Source organism: Strigops habroptila, chromosome W (assembly GCF_004027225.2).
Source record: "Strigops habroptila isolate Jane chromosome W, bStrHab1.2.pri, whole genome shotgun sequence".
NCBI lineage: Eukaryota > Metazoa > Chordata > Aves > Psittaciformes > Psittacidae > Strigops > Strigops habroptila.
Window position 1 is genome coordinate 1,051,719 of NC_044301.2, and position 20,691 is coordinate 1,072,409.

Consider the following 20,691-nt stretch of genomic DNA (forward strand, 5'->3'; position numbering starts at 1 on the left):
GGGGCCAATGCCAGTATCATAAGCCCTGACTGTTGGCCTCAAGCTTGGCCTCTACAACCTGCCATGGCAACAGTAACGGGTGTAGGAGGGCTAACCTTGGCACGAAAGTTGCCAGTACTGACTGTGACTATTGATGGAAAAATATTGAAGTATGTCTTTTCAATTGTACCATTACCGCCTGCTGTTCAATGTTTAGTCGGTCGGGACATACTTGCCCAGCTAGGAATCGTGTTAACAAATGAGCACCCTTTGGGTTAACGGCCATTGCATGGACTTTCCCAATTCCCATTACGTGGAAAACTGACACGCCAGTATGGGTTAAGCAATGGCCCTTAAAACGGGAAAGTCTTTTACATGCTCATGAGCTTGTGAAGGAACAATTTGAACAAGGGCATTTAAAACTTTCAACAAGCCCATGGAATACTCCCATTTTCGTTATTAAAAAGAAATCAGGAAAATATCGCCTACTCCACGATCTTCGTGCAGTCAACGACCAAATGGAACCAATGGGTGCCTTGCAACCTGTTTTGCCAAATCCAGCAATGATTCCAGAACAATGACCATTACTAATTATTGACTTAAAAGACTGTTTCTTTACTATTGCATTACACCCTAAAGATATGAGGCGATTCGCGTTTACCTTACCCGCCTTGAATAGGGAGAGCCCTGATCAACGCTTCGAATGGACTGTATTACCACAAGGGATGCGAAACAGTCCTACATTGTGTCAACTCTATGTAGACTCTGCTCTACAGCCCCTACGGAGAAAATGGCCACAAACGATTATCTACCATTACATGGACGATATTCTCTTTGCCCAGCCCGTTCCGTTTTCACAACACCAATTGGAAAGTATACAAAGGACACTGGCACAATTCCACCTCGTCATAGCCCCGGAAAAAATACAACGAACAGCACCCTGGAAATACTTGGGTTGGACACTGTCTGAACAAGTAGTTGCCCCGCAAAAACTACAGCTACAAACACAGATCGAAACATTAAATGACGCTCAAAAATTACTCGGCGACCTGCAGTGGCTAAAACCCATCGTGGGAATACCAAATGAACTATTAAGCAACTTGCGACCATTGCTTAAAGGGACCGATCCAACTGTACCAGTGCACATTACACCACACCAACGAGACATCTTGCAACAGATAATGGATCGAGTCACAACGGGCCAAGTTCGACGTCGCGACCCAGAGCTACCCGTCGATCTCACGATTTGGTGTGGTGAACAGTACCCCTTAGCTGCCCTGACGCAGCTTAAAAGGAAAACGGGGGAGCTATGGGTATTGGAGTGGATCTCACCTATGCTGCAACAAAACAAAACCCTATCACAAAAAATCGAAATGCTTGCAGAATTGGTTAAGAGAGGCTGCGAGCGGACCCTGCAAGTGATGGGTGCCAAGCCCACGACAATTAGAATGCCCATGAAAAAAGACACATTGCAGTGGTACTTGAACAACAGCGCGGAGTTACAGGAAGCACTGCTGGGAGCAAGCTGTATTATAGAAACGGGGAAGCTAAACCCAGCCCCCCTGCAGTGGTTAGGGAAATGGCAATGGATGACACGACCAAAACGAGAAAATACGCCCATCGCCGGTGCCCTCACCGTATATACAGACGCTGGGAAAAGGTCAAGAACTGCTGCCGTCACATGGCAGGAGAAGGACAGCTGGAAACATAAGATCTTATCGGCAGACGAAAGGGATACCTTGCAGACTCTGGAACTCCTTGCTGTAGTATGGACGATGATAAACTTTAAAGAGCCGCTGAATATTGTTACCGATTCCTTATATGTAGCAGGAGTGGTACAAAGAATCGAAGATGCATCGATCAAGGAAATACAAAATCAGAGGCTTTTTGAGTTGCTTGTGCAGCTATGGAAAGCGGCACAACTTAGGGAACATGCCTATGCTATTATTCATATTAGAAGTCATAAATGGGATATTGGTCTAGGTGAGGGCAATGCCAGAGCAGACGAATTAGTAATGATGGAGCAAAATACACCCATGTCAAAACATCAATTGGCTAGGGAAGCTCATTCTATGTTCCACCAAAACGCCAGGGGATTGAGCCGAGAATTTAGACTACCCCTAACGGAAGCTAGAGGTATAGTCAGGGCTTGCCCAACTTGCAGCCACCACAATGGTGGGTGCGGTCTAGGATTGGGAGTCAACCCACGCGGGCTGTTGTCCAATGAACTGTGGCAGATGGACGTCTCACACGTACCTAGTTTTGGATGCTTAAAGTATGTCCACGTAACTGTTGATACATATAGTAAATATGTCTGGGCGACAGCTCAGATGGGCGAAAGGGCAATCCATGTAGAAAGGCACCTATACAGCTGTTTTCCAGTAATGGGTACACCAAAAAGGATAAAAACAGACAATGGACCTGCCTATGTGAGTAGAAGGATCGAGCAGTTTTTTTGCCAATTGGGGAATCACACACACTACCGGGATTGCACATTCCCCCACAGGGCAGGCCATCATAGAGAGAGCCAATGGGACGCTAAAAAGGTATCTTGAAAAACATGAAGGTGTGGGAGATCCGCAGTCCAGATTGCTGAAGGTGTTGTTTGTAATAAACTATTTGTGTGTATTTGGGGAGACAAGTCAACCCCCAGCGATAATACATAACAGCTTTGCTGAGAGTAAGGAGAAAGGAGAGGTATGGGTGAAATACAAGGATCCAAAAACAGGACAGTGGCAGGATCCGGCAAAGGTGATATATTGGGGAAGGGGATATCTATGTGTTTCTACCCCTACAGGAAACATATGGGTACCATCACGATGGACTAAGCCTGCCCTTAATGTTCCTGATACCCCAGAACTTAACAGAGGCAGACAGGAAGAGGATTGAAGATAAAGCACTCCTTACGCTACAGCCCCTGCGGCATCAACTAAGTGACCATCTGAGAAACCTCAGTGAGACTGAGAAAAGCCACTGGACACTCGGGGACTGGATTGGAAGTATTGAGGCTTGGCAAAGACTTAATATCCGCTGGCCTAGGGGGAATAAGTGTCTCGAGTGTGACAATCAGGATTGCGCCGCTTGGGCAGCATTGAGGTGTGGAGGCTGCAATCAGACCTTCTGGATAGAGCAGTCTCTGATCACCAACCTCTGGTGCAATGGGTGTGCCTTCCAACATTATAACACTACCTGGGAGAGTGAATTGCAAGCGAAAACTGGGCTAAGGACACAACTTGCAGTACAGCTTTTCAAAACCGTAGAACAAAAGATTTTAGCTTATTTGCGTTGGGAACTAGAGCAGGTGGTTTATAGAATAACTGCTCAAAATCAGTCTAGTATATTAGCCGTTAGGTGTAGAAAGAGAATACCTATATCACAACACTCGATTGTAGGACCATTACGTGGAGACCCCGAAGAAGAGTTAGATCTACTCTTACAACGTCTCAAGGGCCTAAGGGTAAGAAAGCTAGGACAAGTCAGATTGAAGGGAACAAGGAAGGATAAGTACAAATCAGGAAAGAAAGCGAATCGATACAATGGGATATCACATAATATTTGCTATTATTACTCTGCCTAGTGTGGTATGCATTACACGATTTAACCAGCCTAGAGAGAACATTTGGGTGACATTAGCGAATCAAACCAATCAAACCTCGCTTTGCCTTAGTCTGGGAGGAGTCACCAACCCTTTTCGTACATGTTTAGTCGGTCTACCAATATGGGAACCTGGGGAATTTTGTGGTTGGGTCAACAATGGAACCCTCTGTAACACGACTATGAATACTACGAGAGCTAGTTCTGGTACCAGTGAACAGATGTTTCCGGATGGCCATAGGCAGTGTCAGCTAATACTGTCTCTTAATGCCACCTTACACTCCCCTCCTGAAGAGTTAGATCTCTTTGGGAGCGCCAGTGCTAGCCTTGGAAACAATACTGAGGGGGATTGGGTAAGCTTCACCCCCATTAACCCTCAAAATTGAAATGGGCCTAGAAAAGATTGGGCTACTTTAGATTCAGCACTGGAGTCAAGCACGGTTTTCAACCAATTGTATTCAGACTGTAATGGTAGTAGTGTTACTACCCCAAAAAGACTGCCCGATAGGATATTCCTTATTTGTGGAGATAGAGCTTGGAATGGCATACCTGCCCAGCCACAGGGAGGACCATGTTATTTGGGAAAATTAACCTTATTTCACCCCAACATGTCATTATTACTAAAATGGAATAGTAATAGTACAAATGGTACAAGGACCAAGCGTAGCGTACACGAACTACAATGTACTAACGTTGGCAGCCCAACCTTTTGGAGTGATCTCCGGCTTATCATGACAGCGATATTTGTACCGGGTGCGGCAGCCAGTAAAGCCATGAAACTCGCGGAACAATTAGGATGCTGGACCAAAGATGAATTTAATAAGACATCTCAAATACTTGACATGCTCACTAGCGATGTACAGAGCGTAAACCATGCAGTGCTACAAAACAGGGCCGCTATCAATTTTCTTCTATTAGCTCAGGGACATGGGTGCGACGAATTTGAAGGTATGTGTTGCATGAACCTCTCGGACCATGCGGTTTCTATCCACACCAAGATTAAGCAGTTGCAACAAGGGCTACATTTGTTAAAAAAGGAAGATGGTTTAGGAATCGAAAACTGGCTAAAGGGGTTGGGAATTGGCCCATGGCTAAGGAGTCTTATAATGTACGCAATAGGGTTTTTGGGTGTGATATTGTTACTATTGCTTCTTCTGCCCTGTATACTCAATTGTATTCGAGGTATGATTACCAATGCAACGCAGAAAATATGGCAGACGAACCTCCTCGCCCAAAAGGAAAACAGGGGAAATGTGGAGAGTTTTATTGAACTCTGGATGGAAGAAAGAGGACATGATAAAATACAGCGGGCGAAGTTAGAAACAACTGGGTAAGAAAAACAAGACTATATAAGGCAAGGACACTGTGTCCTTGACCAACGGGGGAGTTGGCTGAAGGCCGGAGAAGTGTTAAAAACAGGATCTGTATAACCACAAGAGTTTCAGGAACAAGGAGGTATGGGTGGGGATGACATTTAACTGTAAACCAATGATGAGCTAGCTTTTGCACTATGTATGAGGCTTATTATCATATCTATATAACCGCAGCCTGTTGATGAAATAAACGAGACTTGCTGATCATTCCCTTGATGGTCGTGTTGCAATTTCTCCCGCCGCCTCCGACAACCTCCATTCCTGGAAAGGTGATGGAACAGGTCATTCTGGAGGTCATCACCAAGCATATAGAAGAGAAGAAGGTCTTCAGGAGTAGTCAGCATGGATTCACCAAGAGTAAATCTTGCTTGACCAATCTGATAGCCTTCTATGATGACACGGCAGGATGGGTTAATGAGGGAAGAACAGTGGATGTTATCTACCTCGACTTCAGCAAGGCTTTTGACACTGTCTCCCATAACATCCTCGTAGGCAAGCTTAGGAAATGTGGGTTAGGTGAATGGACAGTGAGGTGGATCAAAAACTGGCTGAATGGCAGAGCTCAGAGAGTCGTGATCAGTGGCATAGAATCCAGTTGGAGGCCTGTAGTCAGTGGTGTTCCTCAGGGATCAATACTGGGTCCGGTCTTATTCACCTTGATTATCAATGACCTGGATGAAGGGCTAGAGTGCACCCTCAGCAAGTTTGCTGATGATACAAAGCTGGGGGGAGTGGCTGATACGCCTGAAGGCTGTGCTGCCATTCAGCGAAACCTTGATAGGTTGGAGAATTGGGCAGAGAGAAACCTAATGAGGTTCAACAAGGGCAAGTGTAGGGTTATACCCCCATGAAGAAAAATCAGGCAAAGGGGGCATGGATGAGCAGGGAGCACCTGGGGGAGGAAGAACCCCAAGTACCAGTACAGGTTGGGGGCCGACCTACTGGAGAGCAGTTCTGCTGAGAAGGACCTGGGAGTACTGGTGGATGATAAGTTGACTATGAGCCGGCAGTGTGCCCTTGCGGCCAGGAGGGCCAATAGTATCGTGGGGTGCATCGGGAGGAGTGTGGCCAGTAGATCGAGAGAGGGGATCCTCTGCTTCTACTCAACCCTGGTGAGGCCACATCTGGAGTATTGTGTCCAGTTCTGGGCTCCTCAGTGCAAGAAAGACAAGGAGCTACTGGAGAGGGTCCAGCGGAGGGCCAGGAAGATGATTAGGGGTCAGAAGCATCTTATGAGGAGAGTGAGGGAGCTGGGCCTGTTTAGTCTGGAAAAAACTGAGAGGGGACCTCCTTAATACGTATAAATATCTCAAAGGCGGGTGCCAGGAGGATGGTGCCAGACTCTTTTCAGTGGTGCCCAGCGACAGGATGAGGAGCACTGGCCATAAACTAAAACACGAGAAGTTTCACCTCAACATGAGGAAGAACTTCTTTACATTGAGGGTGGCAGAGCACAGGAACAGGCTGCCCAGGAGGGTCGTGGAGTCTCCCTCTGTGGAGACATTCAAAACTTACCTGGATGTGTTCCTGTGTAACCTGCTCTAGGTGGCCCTACCTTGGAAAGGGGTTTGGACTGGATGATCTCCAGAGGTCCCTTCTAACCCTAACAATTCTGTGATTCTGTGAAATGAAGAAACAAAGTGGGAAAACTCTACTTTCCCTATAGGTATTCTTTAAAAAGCTGGTCTCCACCCTTCCACCCATACTACGAGGGTATGTCTCCCCTCAGAATTAATACCATAAGTCTAAGGATGAAACCAAAAGCAACAAAGTTTCTGAAAACATAAATTTATAATAAGGGACATTCCACAAGACACTCCATAGGTTTGGTCTAAGAATGCATTCCTGAGAAACCGCATGGCCTATGTGAACTGAGCACACCTGCTTGCAGTGCATGTTTTAGGGTTGCAGATAAATGAATAAATAAACGCATTTTAGAACAATGAAAAAGCGACCCTCTAGCAAGACTAATTTTAATATTTAATGGCAGCATTACAGAATTTGGAACAAAACATAGCAAAAGCCTAATTAAGGTTCTAAATGCTTTACTTGAAACAGAACACCAAGGAACTTGATATTTGTAGCAAATGGAGAAGTGACGGAAGAATGAGCTAAAAAAGGAGTGATAAGAAAACCAAGAAATGCAAATACATTAAAGCTGATGAACAGCATCTAGAAATCAGATGTATTGGAAAAAATTATCTCTGGGAAATCTGAAACATCATATCATCTCTGTAAAGCATGCCATATCTCTTCTAATATTCAGCAGAAAAACTACATTACATTGAGGGTGGCAGAGCACAGGAACAGGCTGCCCAGGAGGATTGTGGAGTCTCCCTCTCTGGTCAAAGCCAAAGGTGCATTCCATAACACAGAACATCATGCTCAGTATATAAACAGGGGGGGGATTTAGCTGGAAGGGGCTGATTGCTGCTTGGGGACAGGCTGGTTCTCAGTCAGCGGGTGGTATGCAATTGTATTGTCCATCACTGTTAATCATCATCACAGAATCATCATAGGGTTGGAAGGGACCTTAAAGCTCATCCAGTTCCAACCCCTGCCACGGGCAGGGACACCATCCAGTAGACCAGGTCACTCTAGGCCACATCCAACTTGGCCATTTTTTTTGTTTTGGTCCCCCCTTTTTAGTTTTATAACTCTCTCCTTCTTATTTCCCTTTTCAGTATTATTAGTATTATGTTATACTTTAATTATTAAACCATTCTTTTCTCAACCAAAGGGTTTTACTTTTTGTTTTACTTGTTTTTTTCCAATACTCCTCCCCATCCTACTGCGGGGGGAAGTAAGCAATCAGCTACGTGGTACTTAGTTGCCAGCTGGGGTTAAAACAGTCTTTTTTGGTGCCCAATGTGGGGCTTAAAGGGTTGAGAGAATGACAGATCTGACCAGAGTGTGTCAAAATAAATTTGTTATAAGCATTCACTGTATTCACTGTATAGTCACTAGTCACAATGTTCATTCATTTGTTCTCAGAGATGTTGTGTTTGGTCTCAGAGTTGCATTCTGTAACACCTTACTTGCAGTATGCATTCCCTGTTTTGGTGTTTATCACCTTTGGGGCCTGGGCCAAGGTTCTCGTTTTGTTGTATTTTGGAATAGTGGCTTGGGATATGATAGAATTGCTGGTCATGAAACTAATCTGGTATGTGTACTCAGCACTGCCATCACCTCTATACTTTGGGAGCCATCTAATGGGAATTATTAATAATTATACCTTTTGCCTTTTCTCCTTGGAGGGTCTACCTATGGAGGAGATATCCTCTCACATCTTCCCCTTCCAGAACGGGCTATTTACAGCAGCATTTGAGAATTGTGAAAATTTTGAATATTCTTGTCATGTTGAAACCAGCATGGCCTCATTGCTTGCGACCAGTATGTTATCATAGAATCAAAGAATAGTAAGGGTTGGAAAGGACCTTAAGATCATCTAGTTCCAACTCCCCTGCCATGGGCAGGGACACCTCGCACTAAACCATGTGGCCCAAGGCTCTGTCCAACCTGGCCTTGAACACCACCAGGGATGGAGCATCCACAACCTCCCTGGGCAACCCATTCAAGTGCTTCACCACCCTCACTGTAAAGAACTTCCGCCTTATATCTAATCTAATCTTCCCCTGTTTAAGTTTGAAGCCATTACCCCTTGTCCTACCACTACAGTCCCTAAGGAAGAGTCCCTCCCCAGCATCCTTGTAGGCCCCCTTCAGACACTGGAAGGCTGCTATGAGGTCTCCACGCAGCCTTCTCTTCTCCAGGCTGAACAGCCCCAACTTCCTCAGCCTGTCTTCATATGGGAGGTGCTCCAGCCCTCTTATCATCCTTGTGGCCCTCCTCTGGACTCGCTCCAACAGCTCCATGTCCTTTTTATGTTGAGGACACCAGAACTGTATGCAGTACTCCAAGTGAGGTCTCACAAGAGCAGAGTAGAGGGGCAGGATCACCTCCTTTGACCTGCTGGTCACGCTTCTTTTGATGCAGCCCAGGATACGGTTGGCTTTCTGGGCTGCAAGCGCACACTGCCGGCTCATGTTAAGCTTCTCGTCAACCAACACCCCCAAGTCCTTCTCTGCAGGGCTGCTCTGAATCTCTTCTCTGCCCAACCTGTAGCAGTGCCTGGGATTGCCCCAACCCAGGTGTAGGACCTTACACTTGGCTTGGTTAAACTTCATAAGGTTGGCATTGGCCCACCTCACAAGTGTGTCCAGGTCCCTCTGGATGGCATCCCTTCCCTCCAGCCTATCAACTGAACCACACAGCTTGGTGTCATCAGCAAACTTGCTGAGGGCGCACTCAATCCCACTGTCCGTGTCGTCGACAAAGTCCAAGGTAGATGACGTCAACTGCTCTGCCCCTGTCCATCAGTTCCATAGCCCCATCATAGGAGGCCACCAAATTGGTCAGGCAGGATTTCCCCTTAGTGAAGCCATGTTGGCTGTCACCAACCGCCTCGTTGTTTTTCATGTGCCTTAGCATGCTTTCCAGGAGAAACTGCTCCAAGATTTTGCCAGGCACAGAGGTGAGGCTGACTGGTCTGTAGTTCCCCGGGTCTTCCACCTTCCCCTTCTTGAAAATGGGGGTTATATTACCCTTCTTCCAGTCATCGGGAACTTCACCTGACTGCCACAATTTTTCAAATATGATGGACAGTGGTTTAGCAACTTCATTCGCCAGCTCCTTCTGGACCCGTGGATGGATTTCATCAGGTCCCATGGACTTGTGCATGTTCAGGTTCTTAAGATGGTCTCGAACCTGATCCTCTCCTACAGTGGGCCTAAGGTCTTCATTTTCACAGTCCCTGCATCTGCTTTCCAAGGCTTTCGTGGTGTGGTCAGAGCATTTGCTAGTGAAGACTGAGGCAAAGAATGTGTTTCATGTCTTGTTTAAGGTTAAGCAACTATTTAAAAAAACCACCAAGAGATCATCCCCAAGGCTGGATAGTTATGAGTGGCAGGGTGTGTGGGACAGTATGGGCAAGTACCCAGGCCAATGGGCACCTCCAGTGCTTTGGAACTTCACCCCTGAACAAGTGAAGAATCCGGAAAAGCTAGTAAAATATTTGTAAAAAGTATGCTGTCACCCTGGCAATTCCAGAGACACAAATCACTACAACGTGCTGGGGCTTGGTCCATGCCTACCGAGCCATGCTCAACACTATTTAGTACCTTAAAGGGGAAAAGAAGGTCTTTGAATCTGACAGCAAAGCAACAGACACTGTAGCTACTCTAACCCAAGTGACAAGTACTGTGGCTACTCCAGCCCTGGTGACAGACACTGCAACTATTCCAACCCCAGCAACAGACACTGTGGCTACTCCAACCCCGGTAGCAGACACTTCAGCTGAACCAAAGAACCAATCCATGCTGTTATCAGTTACCCATATACAGAAGAAGAAATGTACACAAAAGGCAGCTCATTTAGTGAAAGAGGACGAAGCAGGGCCAGCACAAGAAACAGAGGAAGAGGCAGAACAAGAAGTAATCCTGAGTGAGCTGTAAGATATCTGAAAAGATTTCAGCTATTGTCCAGGTGAGCATATTATCACATGGCTGCTCCGATGATGGGATAATAGAGCTAGTAGTCTGGAATTAGAGGGTAGGGAAGCCAAGCAGTTGGGATCTCTTTCTAGGGAAGCAGAAGTTTACAAGGTGATTGGAAAAGGGACACAATCCCTCAGCCTCTGGAGGCAACTCCTGTCAGCCGTGAAGGAAACGTATCCCTTCAAGGAAGATGTTGTATGTAACCCAGGGAAGTGGTCAGTAATGGAGAGAGATATCCAGTACCTAAGGGAACTAGCTGCACTACAGATGATTTATTTTGACCCGAACAACACACAGTTACCCACAGACCCAGGCCAAGTCCAGTACACACCAGTCATGTGGTGGAAATTCGTACGAAGTGCACCATCATCGTATGCCAACTCATTGGCAATAATGCAGTGGAAAGATGAAGAGGCACCAATGGTGAATGAACCTCTTTTCCTCCCTATGGTCTTATGTCTTGGCTGTGGAAAAACTGTCCGAATGATGTGAGAAACTGTTGCAGGAGCCCCAGCAGCAAAAAGAGGAGAGATCCTACTCCTCACTGTACGGAGCAGCATCTCAGCTATTAATAGTAAGCTTTCTTCTGCTCAAGAGGAAGGATAAAGAAGGTACACACCACGGGGTACCCTGTGGTTTTACCTGCAGGACCACAGAGAGGACATGAGGAAGTGGGATGGAAAGTGGAACCATCTAACCTCATACCTCTTCCTTTTTCTCCTTGGAGAGCCAACCAATGGAGGAGATATTCCTCCATGTCTCCCCCACTAGGCTATTTACAGCAGCATTTGAGAATTTTGAAAATTTTGAATATTCTTGGGATACTGAAACCAGCCTGGCCCTATTGCTAGGAAGCAGTATGCTGTTGAATATAGTTCAGATCTTGCTTAGGGTTAAATAGCTACATGTGGCTACTCCAACCCACATGAGAAGTACTGCAGCTTGAAGGAGAAAAAGAGGGACTCAAACTCCAGTGACAAGGATTTTGGCTACTTTAACCCATGCACCACGCACTTGTAGCTACTCAAATCCCAGTGGAAGAATTATGGCTCCTCAAACCCCGGCGACAAGCATTGGAGCCACTTCAGTCTCCACAACAAGCACTGTAGCTACTCAAACTCTCATGACCAGTACCACGGCTACTCAAACTCCAGCAACAGACACCACAGTTATTTTTACCCCCATAACAAGCACTGCAGCCTACCAGCAGCAAGTACGGTGGCTATTCAAACTTCGGCGACAAACACTGCAGCTGTTTTAATTCCTGTGACCAGTACTGCGACTACTCAAACCCTGACAAAGAGCATGACAACCACTCAGACCCTGGAGATGGGTGATATAACTGAACAAGAGAACCAACCCGTGTTGGTATCAGTTGCCCCTATGCACAAGAGGAAATGGAAATGAAAACCAACTCATTTAGTGAAGGAAGAAGGGCCAATACCAGAACTAGAGGGTCCAATAGCAGAACTAGAGGAACCATTACAAGAAACAGAGTAAGAGGCAGAAAAAGAGATAACCTCTTGATCCCTGTCCTTGACTGAGCTGCATAATATGCGAAAAGATTTCAGCCATCATCCAGGCAAGCACGTCATCACCTGGATGCTCCAATGCTGGGACAATGGGGCCAAGAGTTTCGAATTAGAGGGTAGAGAAGCCAAGCAGCTGGGATCACTTTCTAGGGAAGGGGGAATTGACAATGCAATCGCAAAAGAGAAATGAATCCTCAGCCTCTGGAAGAGGCTCTCGTTAGCTGTGAAGGAAAGGTATCCCTACAAGGATGATGATATATGTCGCCCAAGCATGGGGACCACGATAAAAGCCTTCAGTTCCTGAGTCATTCTAGAAATGATTTATCGAAAGTTGGACACCAAGCAGCCACGCATAGATCCAGATGAAGTTGAATGTAGATGACCCATGTGGCGGAAATTTACACAGAGTGCACCATCATCATATGCCAACTCATTTGCAACAGTGAGCTGGAAGGAAGAAGCAGCACCAACAGTGGATGAAATGAGTCATCAGTTCGGGGAGTTCGAAGACAATCTCTCCCTGTCCATCATTTCAGCTGTGGAAAAACTGTCCCAGGTGTTCCAGCAATTGAGAGACGATCTATCCAGCTCCCAAAGTGCACAGATCTGCATCTCAGCTATTAATAGAGAGAGCCCTGTAGCTCGAGAGGGAAGACATAGAAGGTACACACAATGGGGAACCCTATGGTTTTGCCTGTGGGATCATGGAGAAGACATGAGAAAGTGGGATGGAAAACTTACTTCAATTCTGGGAAAAGGGGTAGGTGAATTGCAAGGAAAAACAATTGTAAATGGGGATCCTGCCAGAAAAGTTCCTGTTCCAATCTCTGGTAGGGAATATCCCAGATGGAGTGAAACTTCAACGCCTATGAAAAGGAATTCTAATCCTTTTCTACAAGAAGTATTTGAAGAATCTTATGATCACTATTAGAGAGGCCCTGCCTCCAGCCAGGTGGAGGAGAGGGATAATCGGGTTTACTGGACTGTGTGGATCAGATGGCCTGGCACATCAGTCCCACAAAAGTATAAGGCTCTAGTAGATACCGGTGCACAGTGTACTCTGATGCCATCAAGGTATCAAGGGGTGAAACCCATTTATATTTCTGGAGTGACAGGAGGATCCCAAGCGTTAACTATGCTGGAAGCTGAAATCAGCCTGACTGGGAGGAAGTGGCAAAAGCACCCCATTGTAACTGGTCCAGGGGCTCCATGCATCCTTGGCATAGACTATCTCAGGAGAGGGTACTTCAAAGACCCAAAAGGGTATAGATGGGCTTTTGGTATAGCTGCCTTGGAGACGAAGGAAATTCGACAGCTGTCTACCTTGCCTGGTCTCTCAGAGGACCCTTCTGTTGTGGGGTTGCTGAAGGTCAAAGAACAACAAGTGCCAATTGCGACCACAACAGTGCACCGGCGGCAATATCGCACCAACTGAGACTTCCCAATTTCCATCCATAAGCTGATCCGTAGACTGGAGAGCCAAGGAGTGATCAGCAGGACCCGCTCATGCTTTAATAGCCCTATATGGCCGGTGCGAAAGTCTAACAGAGAGTGGAGACTAACAGGAGACTATTGTGGCCTGAATGAAGTCACACCACCATTGAGTGCTACCGTACCAGACAGGCTAGAACTTCAATATGAACTGGAGTCAATGTCACCAGAAGAGGAGGTGACGCGTGCTGAAGAGGCCCCACCATATAATGAACTGTCAGAGAGTGAAAAGCAATATGCCTTGTTTACTGATGGGTCCTGCTGTATTGTGGGAAAGCATCGGAGATGGAAGGCAGCTGTGTGGAGTCCCCTGGGACAAGTTGCAGAAACTGCTGAAGGAGAGGGTGAATCTAGTCAGTTTGCAGAGGTGAAAGCCATCCAGCTGGCCTTAGACATTGCTGAATGAGAAAAGTGGCCAGTACTTTATAGTGACTCATGGATGGTGGCAAATGCCCTGTGGGGGTGGTTGCAGCAATGGAAGCAGAGCAACTGGCAGTGCATAAGTAAACCCGTCTGGGCTGCTGCATTGTGGCAAGATATCGCTGCCCGGGTGCAGAACCTGGTGGTGAAGGTACGCCAAGTAGATGCTCATGTACCCAAGAGTCAGGCCACTGAGGAACATGAGAACGATCAACAGGTGGATCAGGCTGCTAAGACTGAAGTGGCTCAGATGGACCTAGATTGGCAACATAAGGGTGAATTATTTTTAGCCCCGTGGGCCCATGATATCTCAGGCCATCAAGGCAGAGATGCAACATATAGATGGGCTCGTGATCGAGGGGTGGACACAACAATGGACACTATCGCCCAGGTAATTCATGAGTGTGAAATGTGCTGCAATTAAGCAAGCCAAGGGGTTAAAGCCTCTCTGGTATGGAGGACAATGGCTGAAGTACAAGTATGGGGAGGCCTGGCAGATTGACTATATCACACTCACATTGACCTGCCAAGGCAAGCGCTATGTGCTTACCATGGTGGAAGCAACCACCGGATGGCTGGAAACATATGCTGTGCCCCACGCCACTGCCCAGAACACTATCCTGGGCCTTGAGAAACAAGTCTTGTGGCAACACGGCACCCCAGAGAGAATTGAGTCAGACAATGGGACTCATTTCCAGAACAACCTCATAGACACTTGGGCCAAAGAGCATGGCATTGAGTGGGTATATCACATCCCCTACCATGCACCAGCCTCTGGGAAAATCCAATGGTACAGTGGGCTGTTAAAAACTACCCTGAGAGCAATGGGTGGTGGGACTTTCAAACACTGGGATACACATTTACCAAAAACCACCTGGTTGGTCAACAGTAGGGGATCTGCCAACAGGGCTGGCCCAGCCCAATCAGAACTTTTACGTCCTGTAGAGGGGGATAAAGTTCCTGTGGTGCACATAAAGAATTTGTTGGGGAAGACAGTCTGGGTTATTCCTGCTTCAGGTAAAGGCAAACCCCCTCGTGGGATTGCTTTTGCTCAGGGACCTGGATATACTTGGTGGGTAATGCGGGAAGATGGGGAAGCCCTTATGATTCTATGATTCTATGATTCTATGAAGTCCAGTGCGTACCTTAAGGGGATTTAATTTTGGGGGAAAACAGCCAATGAACTCAATTATATGCTGTTGACTGCTATGTAACACTTCTGTGGCAGCTAAATAGAATCATAGAATGGTTAGGGTTGGAAAGGACCTTAAGATCATCTAATTCCAACCCCCCTGCCATGGGCAGGGACACCTCGCACTAAACCATGTGGCCCAAGGCTCTGTCCAACCTGGCCTTGAACACTGCCAGGGATGGAGCATTCACAACTTCCTTGGGCAACCCATTCCAGTGCCTCACCACCCTCACTGTAAAGAACTTCTTCCTTATATCTAATCTAAACTTCCCCTGTTTAAATTTGAATCCATCACCCCTTGTCCTATCACTACAGTCCCTAAGGAAGAGTCCCTCTCTGGCATCCTTATAAGCCCCCTTCAGATACTGGAAGGCTGCTATGAGGTCTCCACGCAGCCTTCTCTCCTCCAGGCTGAACAGCCCCAACTTCCTCAGCCTGTCTTCATACGGGAGGTGCTCCAGCCCCCTTATCATCCTTGTGGCCCTCCTCTGGACTTGCTCCAACAGCTCCATGTCCTTCTTATGTTGAGGACACCAGAAATGTACAAAATACTCCAAGAGAGGTCTCACAAGAGAAGAGGGGCAGGATCACCTCCTTCAACCTGTTGGTCACGCTTCTTTTGATGCAACCCAATATACGTTTGGCTTTCAGGGCTGCGAGCGCACACTGAAGACGGCTCGTGTTCAGTTTCTCATCAACCAACACCCCCAAGTCCTTCTCTGCAGGGCTGCTCTGAATCTCTTCTCCACTCAACCTGTAGCTGTGAATGTCTCTGCCACTCCGGACTTTGCAAAGAAAATATGTGCTGTCATGATCATCATCAGAGAATAAAGTCGTGGAAAGGCAGCAGACAAATGTAAGTTCTTGCACCTGGGAAAACATTATCCAGGAGTGCAGCACAGGCTGGGATCTACCTGGCTGGGGGGCAGCTCTGTGGAAAGGGACCTGAGGGTCCTGGTGGACAATAAGCTCCCTATCAATCAGTGAACACTGTGTAGCTGTGGCAAAGAAAGCCAACAGCATGCTGGGTTGCATCAAGAAGGGTGTCACCAGCAGAGATAGAGAAGTAATTTTCCCACTCAGCGCTTGTCAGGCCACACCTGGAATGTTAGAATCATAGAATCAACTGGGTTGGAAAAGACCTTCAAGATCATCAAGTCCAACCTTTACCCCAGGACTGCCAAGGCCACCACTAAGCCATGTCACTAAGGGCTTCATCTACACGTTTTTTGAACGCTTCCAGGGATGGTGATTCCACCACTTCCCTGGGCAGCCTGTTCCAATGCCCGACCACCCTTTCAGTGAAGAAATTTTCCCTAATATCCAATCTAAACCTCCCCTGCTGCAGCTTGAGGCCATTACCTCTTGTCCCATCACTTGTTACTTGGGAGAAAAGACAGACCCCCACCTCACTACAACCTCCTTTCAGGTAGTTGTAGAGAGCGATAAGGTCTCCCCCTGAGCCTTCTCTTCTCCACACTAAAAAACCCCAGTTCCCTCAGCTGTTCCTCCTAAGACTTGTGCTCCAGGCCCTTCACCAGCTTTGTTGCCCTTCTCTGGACCCGCTCCAGCAACTCAATATCTCTCTTGTAGTGAGAGGCCCAGAACTTGAACACAATATTTGAGGTGCGGCCTCACCAGTGCCAAGTACAGGGGGATTATTACTTTCCTAGTCCTGCTGGCCACGCTGTTTTTGATACAAGCCAGGATGCTGTTGGCTTTCTTGGCTGCCTGGGCTTACTGCTGGCTCAGTGATAATTTATGCTCAATACGAATCTCCCATCATTTATTATTCTGCTCTAAGTTTCGTTATGTGGGTGTCGTGGTTTAAGCCCAGCCGGTAACTCAGAACCACGCAGCTGCTCGCTCACTCCCCCCCTTCTTTCTCCCCCTGCTCCTGGAGGGATGGGGAGGAGAATCGAAAGAATGTAACTCCCATGGGTTGAGAAAAGAAGAGTCCAGTAACTAAGGTATAATACAAAATCACTACTACCACCACCAATAATAATAATGATAAGGGAAATAATGAGGGGAGAGAATACAATTGCTCACCACCCACCAACCGATACCCAGCCCAACCCAAGCAGCGATCTGGGCCTTCCGGGTAACTCCCCCCAGTTTATATACTGGGCATGACATGCTGTGGTATGGAATACCCCTTTGGCTAGTTTGGGTCAGGTGTCCTGTCTCTGCTTCCTCCTGGCTTCCCCTCCTCCCTGGCAGAGAATGACACTGAGAAAGTCCTTGATCGAAGTAAACATTGCTTAGCAACAACTAAAAACATCGGTGTTATCAGCGTTGTTCCCAGGCTGAAAGTCAAAAACACAGCACTGCACCAGCTACTAAGAAGGAGAAAAAATGACTGCTACTGCTGAACCCAGGACAGTGGGGTTTTGGCTTTGTTTTGTTTAAAGAAACTAACATCAGTAACCCAGAGACCCACTCAGATGCTTTCCCCAGCTGTCTTTATGCCTACTAAATATTGCTGCAAGTCTCTTGAACTGAAGTGGGGAGCAAAGTTAATTCATCCACCTCGTTATTCAGCCTCTCTCTTCCGAACTACAGAATACAAATGTATTGAATATTTGTCTGTTCTGTTTTGTAACCAGTTTCACAATCTACATGGAGTAATATTAGTTGTATGTCTGATATGGCTGAGAAAAATGTCCCTCTCAATGGCTTCAGACTCCTTTACCAAATACATTTTTAATTTCTATCAAATTGACATCTGCCATCAACTTCCCCTTTTCCTTAGTGGCATATTTTACATTTTCCCCTGTTTTTCACTTTTGAATTAGGGAAAATATATATTTTTAAAGATAGTTTATTAGACATTTTTAAATATATATTTTAACCATTTTGAATTTTTTGCCTGCATGATGTATGCTTTCTGAACTTTGTTCTTTAGTCAGCTAATGATTTACATCGAACATTAAAATTTTGATGAAAAGCAGTTGCGTCATACCTTAAATCTCCATCTAGTAACAACTACAAACTTGAGTGTGTGGTCCTTGCCAAGAATCTCTTCATTGCATAATATATCCAGCTGATGTAAAAAGAAGAAATAATTAATTCACTGAGACACAGAACAGAGCTTTAAAACAATACACTTCAGATAAGGACCAATAAAAAGATCAAAGAAAGAGAACTCAATTCTCACATAAAGACAGCCTTGTCCTTTGACATGCTATGAAAATTGTTTACACAGTACCCAGCAAGTAACTTTCTACTTTGAAAATACATTTTTAAAAAACTATCCCCTGCTTATACATCAGTGTTTAGGACTTTTTTTGCAGACACTTTATAGTTGTTTTTACTTTTCTATGTCAGCTTTGAAAGATCTTGATATTTGAAATAGCAATAGTATGGACTCATAAGCAAATGCGAGATCATGTGACCAGCCATCAGCTGAATTGCAGTAGATGATCATGCACATGATCTTAGCCTATTTGACTGCAAGGTGATATGTACTGAAAGGATAAGTCACCATGAAAGTGACATATGCTAATGGTACTTTACCACAACCTGAGAAAGCTAAGAATATGCATGCACCAGGATTTGTCTGTAGCATTCAACGAGGTGTTCACATCTTTAGGGCCTTCCTCCTCAAAACATATTTTTCACTGGACATACCAATACACTGTTTCCACAAAAATGCCATGTGCCCTTAAAGGGCACAAGTACTGTTGAGTGAACATTCTTACATTTCAGCAAGAGCCAAGTAGGTTGTAAAACCAGAGACTGATGCAGTGGAATAGTGAATTTAAACACCAACATAAAAGGTGTAATTAGTATGAAAGCATTCTAGGTTTCTGAAAGGTGTTAGGAATTTTAACACAGATGTTAGATGGGTCAATCATAGGTGACATACAGCTGGATCTGCTGGATCTCCTACTCACCAAAAAGGAGAAACTTCCTGGGGACACAATAATCAAGGGCAATCTTGGTTGTAGCAACCATGAAATACTGAAATAGTGAAGTTCAAGATCCTGAAGGGACTGAGGAAATCAAGTAGCAGAGTACAGATCCTGGGCTTCAGTAGAGCAAAAATTTGTTTTTTCAGGAAGCTGGTAAGTGGGATCCCATGAGAGGCAGCTCTGAAGGGAGCTCAAGAGGTGATAAGGCTTTAAGGACAGTATCCTCCAAGCATAAGAACAGTCCATCCCAATACTCAGAAAATGAGTACATGTATCAGGAGACCAGCTTAGCTAAACAGAGAGCTCATGAGAAAAAGGACATATACAGGAGGTGGAAGTGAGGACAGGCTGCAAAGGACCTGGGGATCCTGGTTGAAAGCAAGTTGAACATGAGTCAGCAGTGTGCTCTGGCAGTGATGAAACCTAGCAGGATACTGGGGTGTACCAACAGAAGCACAGCCAGTAAACTGAAGGAAGTCAATGGAACAATGTCCAAGTGGAAACCGGTAATGAGTGGTGTCCCTCAAGGGTCGGTACTATTTAATATCTTCATCAACAAAATAGACAATGGGATTGAGTGCACCCTCAACAAGTTTGCAGACAACACCAAGCTAAATGGTGCAGCTGATTGATGCCATCCAGAGGGACCTTAACAGGCTTGAGGAGTGGGTCCCTGCAAATCTCATGAAGTTCAACAAGGCCAAGTGCAAGGTCCTGCACCAGGGTCAGGGCAATCCCCAATATCAATATAGGCTGGGTGATGAATGGATTGAGAGCAGCCCTGTAAGAAGGACTTGGGGATACTGGTGAATGAAAAATTGGACATAAGCTGTCAATGTGTTCTTGCAGTCCAGAAAGCAAATCATTTCCTGGGCTGCATGAAAAGAAGCATGGCTAGTAGGTCGACAGAAGTCATTCTCCCCCTTCTACTCTGCTCTCATGAGACCCCACCTGGAGTACTTCATCCAGCTCTGGAGTCCCCTGTACAAGAATGACATGGACCTGTTAGAGTGAGTCCAGAGGAGGGCCATGAAAATGATCAGAGGGCTGGAACACCTGTTCAGCCTGGAGAAGATAAGGCTCCGGGGAGACCTTATTGCAGCCTTTTAATATATAAAGGGGGTTATAAGAAAGACCGAGAAAGACTTTTTTCCAGGGCCTGTAGTGACAGGAGAAGGGGCAACAGTTTTAAACTGAAAGAGGGTAGATTGGATATAAGGAAGAAAATCTTTATGATGAGGGTGGTGAGACACTGGAACAGGTTTCCCAGAGAAGTTGTGGACACCCCATCCCTGGAAGTGTTCAAGGTCAGGTTGGATGGGGCTTTGAGGAAGCTGAAAGATGTCCTTGCCCATGGCAGAGGGGTTGGACTAGATGGTCTTTGAAGGTTCCTTCCAACCCATACCATTCTATGACTCTACGATTGTATACTTGGGCAGAGTGCACCTTCAGCAAGTTTCCAGATGGTACAAAACTGAAAGGAGTTGATGCTCTTGATATTTTTGCTGTCCTTAGAAGGACTTTGACGGACTGCAGAAATGGGCTGTCAGGAACCTCATAAAGTTAAGCAAAGGAAAATGCCAAGTCCTGCACCTGGGGAGGCATAATACCAAGCACCAGTACAGGCTGGGGGCTGAC

At 46.1% G+C, this 20,691-nt stretch overlaps 1 protein-coding gene across 7 annotated transcripts in view; it reads right to left on the reverse strand.

Annotated features, from left to right (window-relative positions):
• Nucleotides 1–20,691, reverse strand: part of LOC115601766 (polycomb group RING finger protein 3-like) — a 111,016-nt gene that overhangs the window by 21,858 nt on the left and 68,467 nt on the right. For 5 of the 7 annotated variants that reach the window (XM_030472155.1, XM_030472156.1, XM_030472150.1 and 2 more), the window contains one exon: nt 18,102–18,182. The exons of 1 other annotated variant lie outside the window; for it this stretch is intronic. In XM_030472155.1, the coding sequence (XP_030328015.1) occupies nt 18,102–18,182 (81 nt within the window). Of the gene's footprint in view, nt 1–17,511; nt 18,183–20,691 lie in introns of those variants that run through there. One more of the 7 variants, XM_030472153.1, reaches the window with a different exon arrangement.